General features: G+C 39.3%; 3 protein-coding genes across 10 annotated transcripts in view; 2 read left to right on the top strand and 1 right to left on the bottom strand.

Moving 5' to 3' along the window:
- TOM1L1 (target of myb1 like 1 membrane trafficking protein) overlaps nucleotides 1-5,517 on the top strand; it is a 54,699-nt gene extending 49,182 nt beyond the window's left edge. Inside the window, exons 11-15 of one of the 3 annotated variants that reach the window (XM_044003982.1) lie at nucleotides 1,106-1,157; nucleotides 1,951-2,056; nucleotides 2,463-2,538; nucleotides 3,972-4,038; nucleotides 5,330-5,517. In XM_044003982.1, the coding sequence (XP_043859917.1) occupies nucleotides 1,106-1,157; nucleotides 1,951-2,056; nucleotides 2,463-2,538; nucleotides 3,972-4,035 (298 nt within the window). In that variant the 3' untranslated portion in view covers nucleotides 4,036-4,038; nucleotides 5,330-5,517. The remainder of the gene's footprint in view (nucleotides 1-1,105; nucleotides 1,158-1,950; nucleotides 2,057-2,462; nucleotides 2,539-3,971; nucleotides 4,039-5,329) is intronic. The other 2 variants (XM_044003983.1, XM_044003981.1) reach the window with 2 other exon arrangements.
- Nucleotides 5,518-6,728: 1,211 nt separating this feature from the next.
- On the bottom strand, nucleotides 6,729-17,275 carry LOC122755856 (cytochrome c oxidase assembly protein COX11, mitochondrial). The gene is made up of 4 exons (XM_044004743.1): nucleotides 16,896-17,275; nucleotides 14,231-14,386; nucleotides 8,501-8,626; nucleotides 6,729-8,085 (listed from the first exon to the last, which is right to left on the bottom strand). The coding sequence occupies exons 1-4, from the start codon at nucleotides 17,142-17,144 to the stop codon at nucleotides 7,903-7,905; spliced, it is 714 nt and encodes a 237-aa protein (XP_043860678.1). The 5' UTR covers nucleotides 17,145-17,275; the 3' UTR covers nucleotides 6,729-7,902.
- Nucleotides 17,260-18,831, top strand: part of STXBP4 (syntaxin binding protein 4) — a 240,921-nt gene continuing 239,349 nt past the window's right edge. For 5 of the 6 annotated variants that reach the window (XM_044004740.1, XM_044004739.1, XM_044004738.1 and 2 more), the window contains exon 1: nucleotides 17,260-17,370. The gene's annotated coding sequence lies outside the window, so the exon portion shown is untranslated. The remainder of the gene's footprint in view (nucleotides 17,371-18,831) is intronic. The other variant, XM_044004741.1, reaches the window with a different exon arrangement.

Raw genomic sequence — 18,831 nt, 5'->3', positions numbered from 1 at the left:
TAATTACAGAATTGTTCCTCTGACCCCCAATCAGTTCTTTCCTCCCTATTGTTTCTTCTCATTTTTAAAAATAGCATTCAGCAACTTCCTATTCTCTTCTTGAACAGTGTATTCATGATATATAGGTTTGTGTGAGACTCTTTGAATAATTTACAAGCCTTTGGCTTCTTTTATTTCATAATTCTGAAACATCTTTAGCCATCCTTCTTCTGTGCCTGCTTTTGCATTAAGGCACTAAGAATTAAAGGGTGTGTTCTATGTAGAGTTTCTTTCTCTCTTCATGCCCTGAAGCAGATGTCAGTACATAAGCTCTGGCTTTCTTTGTGCTTGGTTTCCAGAGGTGGTGAGATGACCAGGTGTCCAAGGAAATGATTTTTCCTGTTGACCTTCAGATCAAATAAAGAGCCAAGACTGACAGTGAAAGACACCTGGGCCTGTTTCAACATGCTGTACTATTTGCTGACTTTAGTTCTCCCTGCCAGGGCCATTGAACATTGTAGGGGAAAGTTGAAATGTACTTTTGTTCTTAGGAAAGACATCATGGTCTGCATTAGAAAGAGTGCTGATCTTGTAGTCAAGAGACCTGAATTGGAATCCCTTGCTCTAACACAAGGTGTATCATGTTGGGCAAATTGCTTCACCTCTCTTCATCTGTCTGTCCATCTCTCAGATTTGGGTAAGATGTTAATACCACCTACAACTGAAAATGGTGGTTAGGTTAGGAAAGTTCTTTATGAGTCTGACAAACTATGCAAATGCAAGCTATTTTGGCATTCATAGACATAGACTACTCTGCTAGAAATGCTGCCAGAAGTCAAGGCATTGCAAGTGTTCTTTCTCTTCTTAAAGTATTGATATTGATGTATGTAGCACTTAATGCTTGTTGAATAGTAATGTATAATCTCTTATGGACTAGTCAATATTCTCTTTTGTATTATGGTCATTTATAGGTGTCTACCTTCCTTAGCAAGATTATAAACTACCTGAGGACAGAGACTATAGGACAAGGGCCCTTCAGATTGCTTGATAAAGGATTTTTTTTTTTTTTGAGGAATAGCTGTAGAGTTGACAGTAGAAGTCATGCAATGTTATTCCACCATCTTAGGTTTCCACAAAGGACAGATCAAAGAATTTCCTCGGGTCATCCATCTGACAATGTAAGTATTTCATAGTCTCGGCACATAGTGTTTAAATAATTTTTTTTTCATTTATTCAGATTCCTGGTCCCAAGTGTTCAGATATAACTATATATATTTTCCCATTTTGACCAGGAGGCACTGTTGAACACTTGGACCTAAGTACACACACACACACACACACACACACACACACACACACACACACACACACACACACACACACACACACACACACACACCCCTGAATTATTGAAAAAAATGTTTTGGTTAACATATGGACCTTCTGTGGCCCTGTCCACTTCAATTCTCATTCTATTTCTGGGTACTTATATTTTGTTCTGAGAAAAAAAGAGGTAAGTCTAAGGGGGTGGAAGAGATGACACCTTTCACTGTAGCCCATATTGTTATTGATTTATGTCTCAAATTAAGAGCAATTGTTTCAATCAGAACATCTCTATATGGGCTTGATTATTCTGGAAAAAACAAACAAAAATTTCCTATGCCATGCAATGTTTTCTCCTTCCTTTTCCCCCCCAGACAACTGGTCTGATCTGACTTTAGTATAACATGATACCAGAGGGTAGCCATAAATAGTGGAGGTTATAATTTGCAGAGAAGTCAGTTATATAATTTGCAAAGAGGAGTCAATTAAAAATTAACTGGTGACAGTATATAGATCCCTAGTAATTAAAATTATCAAAAATACTTAAATTTTAATAACTTGAAAATTACACTGGAGAATCTTGATCCATTACTCCCTGTTTTATACTGATACTTTGGTTTCGTTGTCTACTTGTTCCATCTCCTTTAGTTCTTAACCCATTTAAATCCAATCCTGATGCAGCCAGTGAACCTTCAGGCTGGCCATGCTGGACCTTCAAACCACAGGCCCCCAGCTTCATCCAGCAACCAACAAGGTAACTGAGACTTTAAAATTTGCATCTAAAAAGGGTTATTCTGGACTGTATCAACTGAGTTCTGAGCATAGGGAACCTAAAATATTAGGAAAATATGACTAGCAATTATGTTTTCAAGTGGTAATTTTAAAATTCCACATTTTTTCTAATTGGAACTACATGAGACTTACTTTGTAATACATATCAAATCCCATTATGATAAATTTCAAGAGACTACCCACATTATTTTGTTGTACTGAATTTGACTGATATGATTGCCTGCTTACATTACATAGTGTGTCTGTAATTATCAATGCCTTGTTAGAATTTGCTTGTATTGATGGTTTTAAATATAAGGAATGCTCATTGAACTCCCAGTTATAAAACAGTTTGCATTTCCTTCTCTCCTTGTTTTCTAAACCTATAGCAGAGAATGATCTTCAGCCACCCAATTACTATGAGGTAATGGAGTTTGATCCTTTGGCTCCAGATGCCACTACAGAGTAAGTTATTCTGAAAATTTAACTTTTTGTGTCCTGACTTTAATAATATAGGCAGAAGAACTTGATGACAGGTTTAATTTTGCTTAGGTCTTGGTGAAAATTGATGGCATAATTTAAAATAACTTTATTACCTCATAGAGGCTACTTGAGTTTTAATTTTTGTGTTTTCAATCCTGTGACTTAATTGTACCCCCCCCTTTTTTTAATTAATGAAGTGTGCATTAATGGACTTATTGGTATATGCCTTTAAGGAAAATCTAGGCCTTTTTAGCATTAGAAAGGGCACTTTTAAATGAGTTAACAGCAGTGGCAGTATGATAGCCCTAGGTAAAGCTTAAGTAATTAAAAAATGTTTCCAAAATGGAAAAAGTACTTTGGCTTTTTAAGGGTCTGTTTTTTTCTTGTTCCTAAGAGGACATGAATACTTTAAAACTTGTTTTAGTCTGCTCACATACAGTAATATTGTTAGAAAACTAATGCATTAACCATAATGAAAATGCTTTAACTGGTATGAATGGAATATGATTAATTTAATTTTATGATGAGAGTTAATTCAAAGATTCACAGCAAGAATGACTGAATTGTTTTGAGGTTTAAATTTTGATTAGTTACAAACCTTTATAAAATATATTTCCTGGTCACCCATTACCCCATAGTCCTTTCATTTGGAAGTATACAGTTAATTGATTATTTTGTGATAAATTAGACTTGGCCATGTAATGGGGTAAAAGACAAATACAGAACTAAAAGCATTATAGATGAAATCATTGCTGACAGAGCATGACTTAACTGAAATATGTGCATGTATGCATGTGTGTGTGTGTGTGTGTGTGTGTGTGTGTATAGTATTATATATAAATATATAATATATAATACTATCATAAGGCACAAAAACTGCTGTTTGTCTAGAACAGGGGGTCTGGGAAGTTTTTTAAAAATGTTTTGATAATATCATTTGTTTTTCCTTTATAATCCTCTGTATTTTATGTATTTAAAAACATTATTCTTAAAAGGAATCCATGGATTTCACCAATTTGCCAAAGGGGTCCACGACAAAAAAAAGAACCTCTGATTAAAACAATATCAAATAGTATGAATAAGACAGGAGAAATGACTAAATTTAATTTCCATGAGTCAGAGATCAAATTTATAAAGGAATGGTTTTAAAGATAGGTATGGTTTACCTAGTCTAAAACAGAAAAGAAGTAGATAACTTAATTCTGATAGCCTTCAATTCCCATTTTTAAATCACCACAAATAATGTATAGTCAACTTACCAGATTTTTAGCCTCTAAGATATATAATTTCTAAGATTAATGCTTATACACGTTTGATTGTAAAGACTAAAATAAATTTCTCTTTAATGTACCAATAGCTCTCCTTTTTTAGTTAGCAAAATGAAATTGAAAAAACGGTGGCTTTTCTTCTTGCAGAGCTATTTATGAAGAAATTGATGCTAAATGCTTTAAACCAATGCAGAATCATACAAACAGTTGAAAGGTAAATATTCCGATTTGGGATAATTTGTTACATTCCTTTAAGTGTCAGTAGCTTGGGCAGGTGGACAGGGCAGTGTACAGTGTGCTTGAGGAAGACTCCAATTCAAATCCAGCCTCAGATAAATTCTGGTTTTATGATACTGGGCTAGTCACTTAACTGCTACATGCCTCAGTTTCCTCATCTTTAAAATGGGGATAATTTTTCAAAATAAAGTTATCAGCAGCACATAAAATATGTTACTTTCCTTAATCTCTTGAATTTATTAGGGACTTGAGATACTGTTGTTTCAGTAACTGAAGCAAGAGCTTTGGCTACATTTGCTACAAATCACTGCCTAATCAGAAATGTACTAATTTGCATATTAACATCAATGTACTAGTTAACTGACATTACTACACTGATGTTAATATGTATTAATATTTTTTTTGTTTTTGTTTTTTGGTGAGGCAATTGGGGTTAAGTGACTTGCCCAGGGTCACACACCTAGTAAGTAAATATGTATTAATATTGATGCGTATTATTAACATCAATATCAACAAAACTGATATAGTCCAACGGCAATGTCAGTGTCTGATGAGAGGCACAGCAATGCTTTCCAGGATGATAGAAAAAAGGACGGTTAAGTTCTTTGTTATAAGAGATGGCTCTCTAGAAAGGAAGAGATATAGGGGCAAATCTAGGTGATATAGAAAACAGAACATATCAATAAAAATCTTTTTTAAAAGGGAAAACCATGGCGTAGAACATACCAATGTAAATGATATAAGGTCTTTAGCATGTAGGACTCAGTAATCCTTTACTGACTTCTGCTGCTTAGTAACACCACAGGCCAGGCTCCACTCCTTGTTGTGCAATCATTTTCAGTCATGTCCAACTCTTTGTGACCCCATTATCACAGAATAGAGTAAAATTCCCAATAATACTTCAAGGGTTAATTATTTTCTTAAAAATCCTGTTTTATTTTTTTCTGTTCCTATAGAGAATTCCTACCCAGCCACCTTAGGCCAGTGATCATTTACTCATTTACCTAGTATAAAGTGGCATAAGTAGTAAACCTCCTTCACAAAGTAATGTTTTTTTAAATTATACCCATTTAGAATTTTAGTAAAAATAAGTCTTAAACATTGCATAAGTTTTTTCAGTTGGTACAATGCATAATTCCTGAAAGAGGTTTAATGCACATCTAAAAGGATTAAAGGTTTGTGGATATAGTCCATTCTCTTAACCTCTTTTAATATAGGTAAAAAATAGTGGTACAGACATTTAGCATTTTAACTTTTTTTTTTTGCAGATGCTTTTAGAGAAATCCATCATCATACCCTGAGATACAGTAGATGAAAACTATTTTATTACTTCTTGAATAAATCATAAAATATTTGATAAATTGGAGTTATAATTCAGGAAAAAAGATTATTTAAGTGCCTTCACAATTAAAATTGAATGTAAAAATAATTTTGCACTTCTGAAGATATTTTTGGCCTTTACATTTTGAGCTGGGGCAAAAAGCCTTTAATTATTGTAGTTTACATTTCATGTTTCTAACCGTCATTAGAAAATGTATAAAGCTGACTTTTTAAACAATGTTTAGCCTTAAAATAAAAAAAATCTTTTCTTTTTACTGTAAAGTGTATTCTTTTTAGAACAAATATATTGTTCATAGTAAGTTGACTGATATTATACAGCTGTGTTATAAAGGTAAGTAGTATTAAAGGAAAAGTTGTCAAAGGAAGTACTATTAAAAATAATTTAATACATAAGTTAACATAGTCTCTTCACAAAAGAGTTTCTGATGCCAAGAAAAAGCACATAGTACCATACATACAGTGAGATGTCAGTATCCAGGTGTTTAGAACCCTCACTATAAATGTAATCTGGTAGAAATACTAATACTTCATTTATAATTTGCAAGGGCATTGTTTCCAGATCAATCACTTCGAAATTAAAATATAAAAGTACTGCAAATATAAACTAGCAACTGAATGTTAATGGGGGAAAAAAACAAAAACAATTTAAAGAGCTTAAAATTCAATTCCTAACATTTGGTCTTTGCCTTAGAGTAGGCTATAACCTTTTTGCTTCTCTACACTGATAGTGCACTGACTATTTTTTAACACACTTTGTAGTAGTAGCTTTGTTCCCAGCTTCTTAAACTGTGGGGTTATGACCCCATATGGAATCGAGTAACTGAATGTGGGGGTAATGAAAAATTTGGTAACAGTAAAAGGTTATATATACCTATTTTATATACCTGTGGTCACATAAAAATTTCTGAGCAAAAAGGTCACAAGTGGAAAAAGTTTAAGAAGTCCTGACTTAGCCTATAAATTGCCATAGGCAAACCCCTCCCCCAAAAAAGAAAAACAAACTGCCACAGGCAACCCCCCCCCCAAAAAAAAGAAAAACAAAAAACAAACTGCCACAGGCTGCTGAATCTGAAGCTTGAAGAAAGAATCCAAATAAAATTATGTGAGCAGGGGCCCCCTGCTGAGAGCATGGGTTGACCTTTCTTTGGTGGTTTTTTTGGGGGGTGAGGCAATGAGGGTTAAGTGACTCACCTAGGGTCACACAGCTAGTAAGTGTCAAGTGTCTGAGGTCAAATTTGAACTCAGGTCCTCCTGAATCCAGGGCTGGTGCTTTATCTACTTCGCCACCTAGCTGCCCCGATGTGTTTGTTTTTTTAGGGAGGCAACTGGGTTTAAGTGACTTGCCCAGGGTCACACAGATAGTAAGTGTTAAGTGTCTGAGGCCAGATTTGAACTCAGGTACTCCTGAATCCAGGGCCAGTGCTCAATCTACTGCACCACCTAGCTGCCCGTGCCCCCGTGTGCTGACCTTTCTAAGGGTGATTCAGTGTCCAGAAGTTACCTCACATCAACATGAGACCACCCTCAACCAATCAGCTTGAAGCAGTATGTAAGGCTGTTTGCTTTGGTTGTTGGTGGTTGGAACTTCGAGGTGTTAGAAGATCGAGGACAAGCTGGACTCTGATGTGTCCTCTAGGGTAGATAGGTTTTTCCTATTCTTTCAGAGACACTTGTTCTCTCTTTGCTAACTTCTAATACAGTAAATGCTAGCTAGCTTTCCCCACACAGGGGACAGGTAAGGTAACCACACACATTTAGTTTTGCCCATCACAAGTATAAAAATATTTCTCAGTTCTCCAATATAGCACTACACTGGGGGGAAATATCATGGAATAACACTTTTGGAACTGATTGACCAGGTTTCTTTTTGAATAATATACCTGCCATTTTTAAGGTCACTGATTTCAGAAGCAGATTAAACAAAACAAATCAAAAGCCAAGTGTATTTCAAGATGGCCACAATGGCAATGGAAAGACTTGTCTAGTGGAAGACCTGGGTTCTAAGCCACTAACTAGCTGTGTAATGTTTGGCAAATCATTTCATTTCTCAGGGCTTCAACATCTTCATCTTTAACAGAAGAAATGAATGAGATTTTAGAACTAAAAGTAGCTTTAGTATTTATGTGATCTTAGTATGTATCATCGGCTCCACATGTGCATGCTTATGGAATTGAGCAGGGTTTTTAAAAAAAATATACCACCCCCCAAAAAGAATTTGAATGTTATTTTACAAATATGCAAATATGGTTTTAAGTTGAAATTTGCACCAAGATTTTTCTTCAGTAGTACCTCCATTCTTATGGTTTCATACAAACCAAAAGACAAAAAAAGTAGTTTATGAGAAAAATATTATAAGTACATGTGATTCTGGTTTAAAATAAAAATTGGTTTTTCCTTACTAATATCTTTCTAAAAAGACCTGAGAACATGATTTCTCAAAAAAAATTACAAAACTGAGCCAAAAGAATTAAGAAAGGGCAAAGGAAAGATGTTTCTCATTTCAATTAAAACCTGGGACTGGCAATGTATGTCCATCTTTTGCTTCAAAAAATGTGTAAGAAAGAGTGATCACATCCACTTTTGCCATTTTGGGATCTTCAGCAAATTCAGGATCAATGAAGAAAAACACTGGCATGTCTACTTCTTCTTGAGGATTAAGCCTTTGTTCTTCGAAACAGAAGCACTAGAAATTGAAAGGAAGATTAACTTTCCAGCTATATAATTCTATGGCCCACATTAGTATTCCAATTTATTTTCATTACTTTATCACCTAGAATTCAATACAGAACCAGTAAGTTTTAAGTTTGGTAGACTACTGGAAAAACTTGGTTTTAAACAGTTATAGCCGATCTGGGCTCAACATACACTTCGTCTTGCCTTTGCTCTAAGAGCTTTAAGGTGCTCTAGGGGTCAATCATTGAAAGTCTTGAAAAAGTAACTTCAAAGCTCTGAATGAATTTATGCTTCTGTTTTTGGAATAGTATGACTTTCAAGATTATCTTAATTTTTTCTTAACTCATTCAAAATATAATAATAAATTTAGTGAGAGGGCTATCCATGCCCTCACCTTTTTTATGATGAGTTTTTACTTAGCATACCTGTATTTTATTAAAATATTGTCCAGCTTCAAAAGGCACAACATTATATGTAGAAATTCCAATGACTGGTTTGTCAGTAGGATTCTTAGCTTTGTAAAATGCCAATGCAGTCTCTCCTGGCATCACCTGTTTGAAAGAAAAAAGAAATACATGTACTTGGTCTACAATTTAACTTATTGTCCCTCAACTGACTATCAGTTTATCTTTTATCTTCACTGGTCAGACCAACAAACACCTAACTGAAATCACAGAATAGAATTTAAAACTGAGAAAGGGAAAATAAATCACCTAGTCCAACTTCTCATCTTACAGCTTTATAAATGGAGGCCTAGGGCAGCTTAGTAACATGTCGGAGTCACTGGGAGAGCAGGACTAAATGTTTCGATAATAATTAATACCTGATAATTAATAATTAATACCTAAGCTCTGTATAAACAGGAGAAGCACTATCCATAAGAATTCAAATTTAAAATGTGGAAGTATCAACAATGAATACCCCAACTAAGAATATCATTTTTATGTAAAAACAAACCTATTATTATTGCAATTTCAGAGATGAGACAACTGAGATGCCCTTCCCACTCTGCCAAACACAGGTCTCCAGACTTTAGGTGACCTGTTCTTTCCACCATGCCATGCAGACATTTACTCAGGATCCTCCTACAAACTTGGATTCTTCTTTAAATGTGGAAGCCCATTTAATATGTGTTCTCTGTTAGGTGATTAGGACCAGTGACTTTCAACAAAAAGAGATTACAAGGCATAGGAACTGTAGCTGTTGATTTCATTGGTATAGAGAATTCTAGGTGAGGAAACTCCTTTTACCGTGTAGCTCATCACTTTCTCTGTAACTTAGAAGTGCTTAAAACACTGAGAGCTTATGTAACTTGCCCAAGCCCAAGGTCATACAGGCAGTCTGGGTCAGAGGCAGAATTTGAACCCAAGGTCTCTGAGGCCAGCTCTGTACCCACTATGTACACTGGTTCTTAAATAAACCACACAAAAAGATTTATTTTTAAAAGAAATTTCAAAATGTGCTGGAATGAATGCAGATTCTTTCTTATGTTTTCTACATCTATCTTCCCCTAATAGGGATCATTAAGAATCTGATGCCCTGGAAGGGCCTTAAGTATGCAAGAACAATATGATTACAAACTCAGTGGTACAGGGCAGGAAGCAAGAATATTTTTAAGATTTTCCACAATAGTTCAATTCAACATACACTATGTCTTGGGTGAAAAGCCCTATTATGAAGCAGATATATGGTGCCTACTCTTATGAGACAAAAACATAACTAGTACAAAACACAAAATAAGTACATTTGAAAGGTTTAAAAAAGAGAGACAGTGCCCTGTAATGGGTGTATGTGTGGAAGGGATATTATTTCTATTTAGGGAGGATCCAGGAAGGCTTCCAAGACTTAAGACTCAGAGCTAAAAGGGATATGAGCTTTATCTAGTTCAAATCATACCTGAGCAAGAACCTGATCTACAATGATCTTGACAAGTAGCCAAATAGCCTCTGCTTGTAGAGCCCTGCACTGGAGAATTTTCTACCTTCTGAGGAAGACAATCTCAATTTTGTCCAGCTCTATCATCAGGAAGTTTTTCCTCATAGTGGGCCAAAATCTGCTTCTTGGCAACTTTTTCCCATTGATCCTAGTTCGAGCATTCATTTGTATACTCATTCAACAAATATGATGAAGTGTCTATGTGTGCAGAACAAGTTTGAATTAGACAAGATTAATGAAGTTTACAGTACAGTGGCAGATAGGAAACAAATGCAAGTAACTGACAATTATGAAATAAATGAGGCAGAGTTGCAAAAAAAGGTCAGATGTTGTTCTCAACCAAGGGAACTGGGGGCAATTCTCTTTGAGTTGAGTAAGAATTCAACAGGTAAAGGGGAGAAAGGGCCATATTGTACCAGAAGTATTTACAAAGGTAAAGAGGTAGGAAGGGTGACCAAGCACAGAAGACAGGACAGACTACTTTTGCTGGAATAATTACCAAAATTTATAACATACTTAAAGGTTCAATAAGTGCTTAAATGTAATAATTCATTTTACACCTATAACAACTCGATGAGAGAAAAACTCTATGTATTATCATGCCTATTTTACAAATGAGCTAAGTAAAGCTCAAAGGGAAATTAACTAGCCCATGGTCACTCACAAGCATCATAAGGTGGGATTCACTCAGGCTTCCCTTGACTCTAGTCCACTAGTTTCTACACCACACTGCCGCTGGAACACAGGATAAAATGGAAAAGAGCAATACAGGCCTATCACCTGGTAGAGCAACAGTAGACAAACTAGAAAGCAGGGCCAGAGCGTGGGCTGTACAAAATGAAGGACACAACAGGACATCTTGGTGGGATATCCAAGTAGAAATATTTTTGAAGGCAGCTAGAAATACACGACAAGCTCAGAAACAAGGCTAGATGTACAGACTTGGAGGTTTTCTACAGAGTGAGTTGGAATCAATAAGACTGCCAAAGGAGAAAGTGTAAAGAGAAGGTCAAAGACAGGCCCTTAGGAAACACCAACAATAAACAATCAGGAAGAAGACAGAGGCTAGCAAAGGAGTGGTTACATAGGAGAGAAAAGATATCCAGTAAATAGGAGTAATCAATGCTGTTAGGAGCAACAGAGAGATTGAGGAAGAAGACTGAAAAAAAGGCCACTATAAACTTCAGGGATTCTGAGGACACTTGGTGAGGGAGCAGTTTCAGTAAAGACAAAAGCTGAGAAGATTGGATAATGACAAAATGATGGTATTTGCAGATAAAGATGGGTCAGAGATCTGGATTAAAAAAAAAAGACTGAGGAGATTAGATATCTGAGCACTTTTGGGAAGAAGAAAAAGCCTTGTGTCTTTTGTCTGAGGCTGGGTTTTGGTTGGGATCCCCCTGGGTCCAGGGGTGATGCTTTGTCCACTGTGTCACCTAGCTAGGTGATGACATCTTTAGGGTTAAATTGAGGGGTGAAGGGAATTCACTGGGGGGAGGGGGAAGGGCAGAGGTGAAATCCTACATGAAAGAAACAGGAAAAGGCTTATGGAGTGGGGGAAGAGATAGGAGAGGAACAGGGCAGTAAATGAATTTTACACCCATCAGAAAAGGCTCAAAGACCTTAAACTCATCAGAGCTGCCACAAGGAGGGATTAACACACACACCCAACTGGGTGGAGTAATCTATTTAATCTGGGCAGTAAATGAGCCTAACACTCATCAGATTTGGCTCAAAAACCTCAATCTCATTAGAATTGGCTCAAGGAGGGAATAATGTACACACTCAATTGGGTGGAGTAATCTCTCTAAATCTGCAGGAAAACAGAAGGGGAAGGGGATAAAGAGAGAGGGGCAAAAGAAGGAAGGGCAAAGTGGGAGAGGGGACAGACAGAAGTAAATCCCTTTTGAAGTGTGATAGGATGAAAGAAGATGGATAATAGAATAAATATCATGGGGAAGGGAATAGGATGGAAGGGAAACAGTTAAGAATAGCAATCATGAAAAAGAGAAAAGGGGTAAAAATTGTACAAAAAATATTTATAGCAACTCTTGGTAGAGGCTAAGAATTGAGAATCAAGGGAATGTCCATAGCTGTGCTATATGACTGCAGTGGAATGGTCTTGTGCTACAGGAAATGACAAACGGGATGATCCCCAAAAAACCTGGAAATACTAATGAACATCGATGTATAGTGAAGTGAGCAAGCTAGGAGGACATTGTGCACAGTGACAGTAGTATTGTTCAATGAGCAATTGTGAAGGACTTAACCACTCTCAGCAATGCAATGATCCAAGACAATCCCAAGGAACTAATGAGGAAGCTTACTATGCACCCCCATAGAAAGAACTGATAAAAAGAACACTTGTGGATTGTACATATATAACCTGATTGTGATCTTGTGGAGGAGGGAGGAAAGGGAGGGAGAAAAATTTGGAACTCTAAATCTTATGAAAATGAATGTTGAAAACTACCCTTACATGTAACTGGAAAAAATAAAAATAAATGTTTGTTGCTTAAAAAAAAAGAAGAAAAAGCAAGCTGAAAGGAAGGAAAGATTGAAGATGCCCTGAGGAGGAGATGAGTTCAGAATCAAGAAAAGGACAGAGGGAATAGGATCAAGATCATACCGCTATATAGGGCTTAGTGAAGAAGAATGATACTTCCATTTTTCTGGCCTAAAAAAAAAAAAGGGAATATTGCAACAGGAATTGAGGATTGAAGGAGGAGGAGAACCTAAAGAAATTAAGGCAAGGTCCCCTCAATCTCTTTAAGAGAAGGCTAGATTCTGTGCGACATCAGAGGCGTTTCGGAGAGAAAAAAAGATCTGAAACACTGAGAAATGAGTGAATCACTAAAGGGACAGAGTGTGGACGGAGCAATGGACTTTTAGTTGTGACAATGAGTCTACTGCCTCCCTTAAATCTTCTCTTCCCCATACTAAATAATCCTACTATGGCATGCTCTCGAGTCCACTCCCAAACCTATTCATATCGCTCAGTCATCAGGATGTTAGGGACAGAACTTTTAAGAAAGGGTAGGAAGGGGCAGCTAGGTGGCGCAGTGAATAGAGCACCAACCCTGGATTCAGGAGTACCTGAGTTCAAATCCAGCCTCAGACACTTAACACTTACTAGCTGTGTGACCCTGGCAAGGCACTTAACCCCAATTGCCTCACTTTAAAAAAAAAAAAAAAAGAAAAAAAAAAGAAAGGGTAGGGAAAAGGACAAGGAGCCAGTGAGTCAGAACAGGGCAAGGACTAAAAGGAGAACCAAAAGACTGTATTGACTCTGAAGCCAATGGGAGCAAGAGTATCTAAAAGGAGGAGGTGGTCAACAGTGTCAAATGCTCCCCCAACCCCCCAGAAAAGGTCACTAAGAAGGCATTTTAAAAAGATTATTGGTGACCTTTTTCAGAGCAGTTACAAGAAAGTAGATGAGGAAGTGGAAGCATCATCAAGTGCAAAAACTTAGAGGTAGTTTGGCAGTAATGGGGGAGAGAAAGGGAAGAATACCTGGCTGGAATAGAAATGTCAAGGAAGGGTTCTTTAAGGACCTAGGATCTTAGAGAATTGACTACGTTGGCAGGCAGATGAGGAGTGAGCCGGGAGGGAGGAAACAAGGAATGAAAGACAGGTAATAGTTTTTGGAAGGAAAGTCAAGTGAGGGGGACTGAAATTAAAGGGGGGGGGTTGTAAAAAGAAATTAAAGGGGAAAAAAGACTTCTGGCTCTCAGTTAAAGAGAATACACAGTCTAGCAAGTGTTCTAATCAAGGTTTTATACTGTGATATTACAGCTCACCATGATCATTTCATTAGAATCCAAGAGTTCCTGAAACCTTGAGACACTCAGTTCTTGGAAGCAATAGTGGGAAAAATGTATGGGGGGAAAGAGGAGAGAAAGAGGCAGAGATGAGGAAGAGAGAGGAAAGAAGGCAGGGAGAGGGGAAGGGGAAGAAAGAGAATTAAAATGGTTAATATTAGTTATAATTTATAAATATTTAGATGAGTGGTTTCTAAATATCTGAAATTGCTTAAAGTAACAAGAATTAATTTCTGAATTAAAGTTATTATCTATCTAGTCTAGTCCTACCTCCAATGCTGACTCCTCCTAATGCTCTAGGGAGGATCACTCCTCCCTGGGCTTTAGTTTACTTGCTTGCCGTATGAGGGGTTTCTTTCTAACATTTTTCATGGACAATTAAATGGCTCAATCACTTACATATATTTCTGTTTGTTGAGGCCTAAAATTCCAGTGGAGACTTGCATGCACATCTGCATTGAAGGTGACTTTAAGGATTCGATCCTTAACAGGTACCATAGTCTCAATGTGGTCTGAAGCATGACCAGCTACAGGTGCCCCACCTAGTCCTGTAGTCTGGGAGGAAAAAAATTACAAAATATATTAAACACAAGACTTTTATGAAGGTGCATCACAATCACAAAATGTTCTTTTAAAATATTATGATGGGGGCAGCTAGGTGGTGCAGTGGATAGAGCACCGACCCTGGATTCAGGAGTACCTGGGTTCAAATCCGGCCTCAGACAGTGACTCTGGGCAAGTCACTTAACCCCAATTGCCTCACCCCCCCAAAAAAAAATAAATAAAAATATTACGATAGGATTAAAGGATCTCTGATCTACAGGGGGTAGCTCTACGACAGAGTGCCAGGCCTGGAGTCAGGAAGACTGATCTTCCTAAATTCAAATATGGTCTCAGACACTTACTAGCTGTGTGACCCTGGGCAAGTCACTTAACCCTGCTGGCCTTAGTTTCCTCATCTGTAAAATGAGTTGGAGAAGAAAATGGCAAACCATTCTAGTATCTTTGCCCAACTGGCATTACAAAGAGATGGACATGGCTGAAATGACTGAACAGCAACAAAGATATCCACAAGGCACCTCAGGGGTTGGGGAGGAAGAGGCAATCAGGGTTAAATGACTTGCCCAGGTCACAGTGTGTGGGCTGGATTTGAACTCAGGTCCTCCTCACTCCAGGGCCAGTGCTCTATAACACTGTGCCACCTAGCTGTCTCCTGAGGCCAAAGATTTCAAACAAGTTCTGATGTCTCAAAACATGGTTTCTTCCCATCAAATCCCAATGGTGCAGTGAACTACTAGTTCTGAACAAAGCAGAAGCTAGTGCTAACAATGGGCATCTGAGGCTTTATTCTAGTTGCCACATCCCTGAGGACCCACAGGTCCAGCCATTTAGACAGTTCCAGACAGACCTAATTATATTCCACTAAATGCATTTATTATGTTCCAGGCATTGTGCTAGGCATATACATATACATATACATACAAAAGCAAGAGTACTTGTTCTCAAAGGGTATACATTTTAAAGAGAAAACAATGTACATATGTACACATATATCTATCTACACACACAAAACATACAAATCAGATACAAGACAAGCAGGGATTGGGAGATTGTGGATTGTGGCACCTAAGTTGAGTCTTGAAGGAAATTCCCAGGATTCCCAAAGCTGGAGCTAAGAGAGCAGTGCATTCTAGGAACAGAGAAGAGGCAGTGCAAAGATAGCCTGTCATGTGTGAATAGCAAAAACATTTTATGTATGGGAGGAGTAATGTGTAATCAGGTTAGAAAGGCAGGGTGGAAACATGTTTTAAAGAACTTTAAATAACAAAGAGAGGGAGACATTGGGGTTCATCAAGTAGGTCGGTACCACAACCACACCTGCACTTCAGGAAAATTACTTTGACAAGCCATGGGGAAAACTGATTGCAGTAGGCAAAGATGAGGCAGGGAGGTCGGTTTAGAGGTTATCTCAATTGTCCAAAGCAGAGGTGAGGAGGGTCTGAATGAAAAGTGGTTGTGTGAGTGGAGAGAAGGGGAGAGATGTAAAGAGATGTTGCAGAGGCAGAACAGAGAAAGCTGGTAATTAACCAGGAATTGCCTCCTAGCTGCCTAACAAGCGGGAACTGTGCCTTCTCTAAAGGTTATTTCCCCAACACTACATACTTCATAACAATCCCTTCCAATCTTTCCAGTCTAATTACACCTTAACTCCCTAACACAGACTGATCCAGTGAAACTGGCTTCGTGGCTGTTGCATGAACAAGACACTCCATCTTTGGGTTCTGAGCATTTTCTTCATGTCTGGAAAGCTTTCCCGTCTTTCCTCCAACTGTTGAACTCTGTCTCAACTAAAACCTCACCTTCTACAGGAAGCCTTCCCTAACCCCCTTTTCGTTCTAGAGCTTTCCCTCTTTTAATTATTTCCTAATTATCCTATATACAACTTGCTTTGTACATATCTGTTTGCATTTGGTTTTCTCCTTAGACTGTAAATTCCTTGAGGGCAGGGGCTGTCTTCTCTTTTTTGTATCTCCACCTCTTAGCATAGTGTCTGGCACATAGTAGGCACTTATTAAAGGTTTCTTGAACTGAACTTAATGTTTGCAGAATGAATCAGGTAACATGGGCAGTCTCACAGAAGCCAAAGGAGGGGAATCTCCAGAGCCGGGAGTCAACAACATTAAATACCACACTGATGTCAAGCAGAATAAACACTGAGAAAAGTCACTGGATTGAGCAACTGTATCTTACATTCATATAGTGCCTATTTAAAGTTTGCAAAGCACTCTGCCTAAATTACGCCATTTGATCCAGATAACGAAAAGCAAAGGGAGGTAGGTGCGATTTTTTACCCCCGTATTACAGACGAGGAAACTGAGGTCTGGAGAGAAGAAATGACTCGCCCAAGGTTACACAGGCTCAAGGGAGAGCAGAGCTGGATTCAACCCCCGGTCCTCAAAGCCTCTTATACTCTCTGCGTGACCTTGGGTGTCTCCCTCCCTGTTCCGGGCTTCGGTTTCTCAGAGCTCTCCCTCCGGGCTCGGGCTCCCCGCGGCGGTCCTACCTGGCAGTAGAGGCGGTAAAGGGGGACCGCGGCGTAGGAGGCTCCGATCATTCCCACGGCGGCCGCGGCCACGTACGTGAGTACGGTGCGGTTCCGCCGCCGCCACTCTTCCTCCTGCTCTCGGGCGAACGGGTTCGTGCTCTTCGGCCTCCAAGGCGGCTGCCGCTGTGGCGGGGCCGAGGCCCGGCCTCCCCACCAGCCCCAGCAAACCCCAATACGCTTCCACTGGGGCCACCCCAACACGGCCATGGCAACCGGGGCAAAGCGCCCGAGCCCCACTTCCGGCCCTGGCTAGCGCGAGAGCCGAGCCGGCGCGAGTGGCCGCTGTGGCCTCGTGACGTCAGAGTACGGCGTCGGCGGCCGCGGCTTCTCCAGTCGGCTCCCGCAGCTGCGGCGGTAGCGGTGTTGGCCGCGGCTCCTGCGGCAGCCTCGGCTTCAGGGGACGTGCTACGGCGGCCGGGCGGCCGAATTGTGGGTGAGTTCGCGTTTCTCTCCCGGGCTCGAGCCCCTCCCCATCCGGCCCCCAAACTCCTAAGCTTGAAGTTCCGCGCGTGGACTCCTCGGTACCCATCCACTCCCGCTCGCGCCTGGGGCTGGTGTATCCGCCGGATGAGAGACCCCGCTGGCACCTCACAAACACCCCCCCCCCCATTATTTCTCGGGACACTAACTGAGAACTCCAATCTCTGATGATGAGAGGAGGCAGCGATTAGGGAGGATCTGATGAGTATGAATTGAGCCTCTGCTTCTCTTGCTGTGTGACCTCGAGCATCACACAACCTCTCTGGTTCTCAGTTTTCCCAGCTCTACAAGGAGCGACCTGAATTAGATCAGAGGTTCTTAACCCTTTTGGGGGAAATAGTCATGAACCCCCTTTAGCATCCAATCAATAAGCATTAATTAAAGACCTACTATGTGCCAAGCAGAGTTCTGGGCAAGCGCAGGAGAGAAAGAAAAACAACTGTGCCTAGTGAACCCTGTGAACCCTCTGCCCCACTCCACCTCCAAGGATTTCAAATCAAGTCAGCAAGCATTTATTAAGAGCCTACTATGTGCCAAGTGCTGTGCTAAACTACAACTATCCCAGGGAGGTAAGGGCTTCATTATTCCCATGTCGCAGATGAGAAAACTGAGGCTGATCTAGGTTAAGAGATTAGTATTCTAATTCTGGACTTCCTGACCCCAGGCCCATCCTCTTCCCCTAGCTGCCAATCCACAGAGACAGTCCCCTGCCCTCAAGGAGCTTATCTTCTAATGGGAGCTAGCTGAAAAAGAAACCAATGATATTGAAATACCATTACTAAAATACTTAACCTGGGTTCAACCCAGGTTTAAAACTTCTTGGAGTATATGATTTTTAAAAATCTTATCACTTTTCCCCCCCAGTTAACAGGCATTTGTATTTGCTTCTTCCCCTTTCTGCATTCCGCCCCTCCCCCCCCCCACCTCCAACAACAATCCCATTATAACAAATAGATGTAATCCATCAGAACAGATTTCCACATTGGCCACAATAGATGTCTCATTCTTCATATTATGGAATAAATGCTCTTTAAAGATCTTTTTGCTTCAGTGTTCTGGATCTAGTGATTTAAGGGCCTACCTTGATTCAACAGAAAAGTATACTAAGATTTTTGGGACACCCTATATAATACACGCACATATTCATAGGATCATAGATTTAGATCCGAAAGGGACCTTGGAAGCCATGAAACCCCTCATTTTACAGGTGAGGAAACAGAGTCATAGAGAGGGGAAAGAGGCTTGCCCGGGGTCACACAGCTAGCTAGTCTAAGGGAGGATTTGAACTCAGATCTTTCAGACTCCAAGTCTAGCACTCTTAGCACCTCCCTTAATTCCTTTGTTGAGTTCTCTCCTCCAAATAAGAGTTTCTTCAAGGAGTTTGTTCTTTTTGTCATTCTTTGTTTCCCCAAAG

Source organism: Dromiciops gliroides, chromosome 4 (assembly GCF_019393635.1).
Source record: "Dromiciops gliroides isolate mDroGli1 chromosome 4, mDroGli1.pri, whole genome shotgun sequence".
Taxonomy (NCBI): domain Eukaryota; kingdom Metazoa; phylum Chordata; class Mammalia; order Microbiotheria; family Microbiotheriidae; genus Dromiciops; species Dromiciops gliroides.
The sequence above is the reverse complement of the archived record's forward strand: the minus strand, read 5'-3'. Positions and strand labels throughout refer to the sequence as shown.

Bases quoted from the DNA above. Each gene is read 5' to 3' on its own strand.
- LOC122755856 (XM_044004743.1), bottom strand. From the start codon at position 17,144: ATGGCCGTGTTGGGGTGGCCCCAGTGGAAGCGTATTGGGGTTTGCTGG. The intron at 14,387-16,895 runs GTAGGACCGCCG...TTTTCCTCCCAG, and splicing joins TTTACCGCCTCTACTGCCAG to ACTACAGGACTAGGTGGGGC. The intron at 8,627-14,230 runs GTAAGTGATTGA...TCTTTCAAACAG, and splicing joins CTCAACAAACAGAAATATAT to GTGATGCCAGGAGAGACTGC.